The 2,500-nt window shown below is 41.6% G+C and overlaps 2 protein-coding genes across 11 annotated transcripts in view; both read left to right on the top strand.

Annotated features, from left to right (window-relative positions):
• Nucleotides 1-2,500, top strand: part of LOC137973057 (tetratricopeptide repeat protein 28-like) — a 178,050-nt gene that overhangs the window by 135,426 nt on the left and 40,124 nt on the right. The gene's annotated exons all lie outside the window — the stretch shown is intronic.
• The window catches only part of LOC137973058 (tetratricopeptide repeat protein 28-like), a 77,988-nt gene that overhangs the window by 71,184 nt on the left and 4,304 nt on the right, over nt 1-2,500 (top strand). For all 4 annotated transcript variants that reach the window (XM_068819781.1, XM_068819782.1, XM_068819783.1 and 1 more), the window contains 2 exons: nt 1-1,709; nt 2,174-2,500. The exon at nt 1-1,709 is cut by the window's left edge and continues 1,316 nt beyond it; the exon at nt 2,174-2,500 is cut by the window's right edge and continues 4,304 nt beyond it. In XM_068819781.1, coding sequence (XP_068675882.1) covers nt 1-1,709; nt 2,174-2,190 — 1,726 coding nt within the window. In that variant the 3' untranslated portion in view covers nt 2,191-2,500. The remainder of the gene's footprint in view (nt 1,710-2,173) is intronic.

Here is a 2,500-nt window from a genome sequence, read left to right as displayed (position 1 = left end):
GGATACGGCCGGGGAGGGTAAAGCCAATGGTAATCTCGGAAACGCTTATTACAGTCTGGGCAATTTTGAGCAAGCCATAGAGTACCACAAAGAACATCTTAGAATTGCGAAAGAAATAGGGAATAGGCCCGGGGAGGCAAAAGCCTGTGGAAATCTCGGTGGTGCCTATTTCCGCAGGGGTGAGCTTGAAAAGGCTCTTCTCTTTAACGAACAATATCTTACTATTTCCAACGAAATACGGGACCCAGTAATGCAGGGAATCGCTTCTCATAACCTTGGTCTTATTCATGAATCTTCAGCCTCCTTGTGCAAAGCCATTAATTTTTATCGTCTAAGCATAAAACATTTCAATGAAACAAGGCGTCTTCTTCACGCAGAGGATGCTTGGAAAATAGGCTTTCGTGACACAAACCAAAATGCGTACACAGCTCTATGGAGAGCACTTTTAAATAATGGAGAGATTGTTGAGGCGTTGTATGCTGCTGAGCAAGGACGAGCACAAGCTTTGACAGACATTTTGAAGGTGCAATTTGGCGTTCATGAAGAACCTTCCTCGGCGAAGGAAACTATCTCTGCTGTAATGAAATATTTGCCTTTACAAACAGTTTTCATAGCAGTTGCAGAGAACACTATAAGTTTTTGGCTTTTGAGAAGAGGAAGTGGAATAAACTATAGGCAAAAGAAAATCGAAAACGGAAGTGCTGATTCACTAATAAAGACTACTTTGAAAGAGATTGGCGCAGGGGCTGTTGTCCGATGCGAGAATCGCTCACTACACAGAGATCACAGCGACTTCTCTTGCAGTGGAGAAGCTGTTAAGGAATCCTTTCAGTCTTTGAGCGTCTCCGACAGCCCCTTGAAGTCTTTGCATGATGTCTTAATCAGTCCCATTGCAGACTTGCTCCATGGTGGTGACTTGATCTTTGTTCCTGATGGACCATTTTCCCTGGCTCCTTATTCTGCGTTGAGTGATTCTCTCATGATTCGTACTGTTCCCTCGCTGACCGCCCTCAAAGTGATCTCTAGTGCAGCTGACCACTTCAACAGTAAGAGTGAAGCGCTACTTGTGGGTGATCCGTGCTTGAAGGAAATCACTTGGGGAACTGGTGGACCCATGTTCAAACAGTTGCCGTGTGCAAGAAAAGAGGTTGAGATGATCGGAGAACTTCTGCAGACCGCGCCTCTTACTGGCGAAAATGCAACGAAAGCTGAGGTGCTGAAAAGAATGAAATCAGTTGCTTTAATCCACGTTGCTGCTCATGGAGATGACTATTTTGGAGAAATTGTTTTGGCCCCAAATCACGACCGCTCATCCCAGATTCCCGAAGAGAAAGATTACATGTTAACAATGAGCGATGTCCAAGCGGTTCGTCTTCAGGCAAAGCTTGTTGTGCTGAGTTCCTGTCATAGTGGTCAGGGAGAGGTAAAATCTGAGGGTGTGGTTGGAATAGCCAGAGCTTTCCTGTGTGCTGGTGCCAAGTCTGTTTTGGTGTCACTCTGGGCAATTGATGATGAGGCGACCTTGCTGTTCATGAAGAGTTTTTACCAACACTTGGCAGATAGAAAAAGTGCAAGTTTAGCTCTTCATCATGCTATGAAATCTCTTCGGGAGACAAAGGAGTATTCCGCCATTAAATACTGGGCGCCATTTGTTCTAATTGGCGATGATGTCACGTTTGAATTTGGGCCTCAAGAACTAGAAAAGAATGGTAAGTGCTGCTCCAATATAATTTTGCTTACTGCAAAAGAAATTGTTGAACAGGTTTGTAATCGGCTAGTGCTCAAGAGAAAAGGTTAGTTTTTCACAGAGAAATGGTTTCAAAACCAGTCACCAATATAGTTCTTTTACGAACTGCTTTGGCTAGCGACTAAAATAATTTTTGTTCGCATTCATCGAGTCGAGTACTTTCCTTTCTGCAAAGAACTGTTTGCAATGGACTGAAACGAAATAGCTAATTGCCGGTTATCTGCGTAAAGTTAAGTTAGATATTGAGGGCTTGTAGTGTCTAAATGACACAATGATACTTGTTGCTATGAACCAAACACGTGTCTGTACAAACGGTTTCATGGATTAAAATAACTTCTTTATTCATTTATCACTCAGAACAAAATTATTGCTAATCACCATTAACCCGCTACTTCTTTGTTTTTCTTTCTTCCTTTTTTTTTCCAGAAACATTCGAAAGTTGAAAAAACTACTTCTTGGAATCTGATGGGTCAACATTTCATTTTCGTTACTTCAAATATATGAGTTATTGAGAAGATTTGAGCATTCAAACCTCATAAGCGGTAAAGGAAGACAAAAGATATGTAAATGTTGTTTAAAAGTTTGTTTTTATACTTATTTTACTGCTGACAAATATTCATCGTTAAGGTCCTCATGCTAACTTCCCTTTAAGGCAACAACAGAGTTTCGAGGAAGAGCCATTTTTCATTTGTATAATTGAACACCAAATGTCAATCGGTTCTTGTTCCGGTGTTTTAATCAGCAGGCGTTTTC

This window comes from Montipora foliosa, chromosome 10 (assembly GCF_036669935.1).
Source record: "Montipora foliosa isolate CH-2021 chromosome 10, ASM3666993v2, whole genome shotgun sequence".
NCBI lineage: Eukaryota > Metazoa > Cnidaria > Anthozoa > Scleractinia > Acroporidae > Montipora > Montipora foliosa.
The sequence above is the reverse complement of the archived record's forward strand: the minus strand, read 5'-3'. Positions and strand labels throughout refer to the sequence as shown.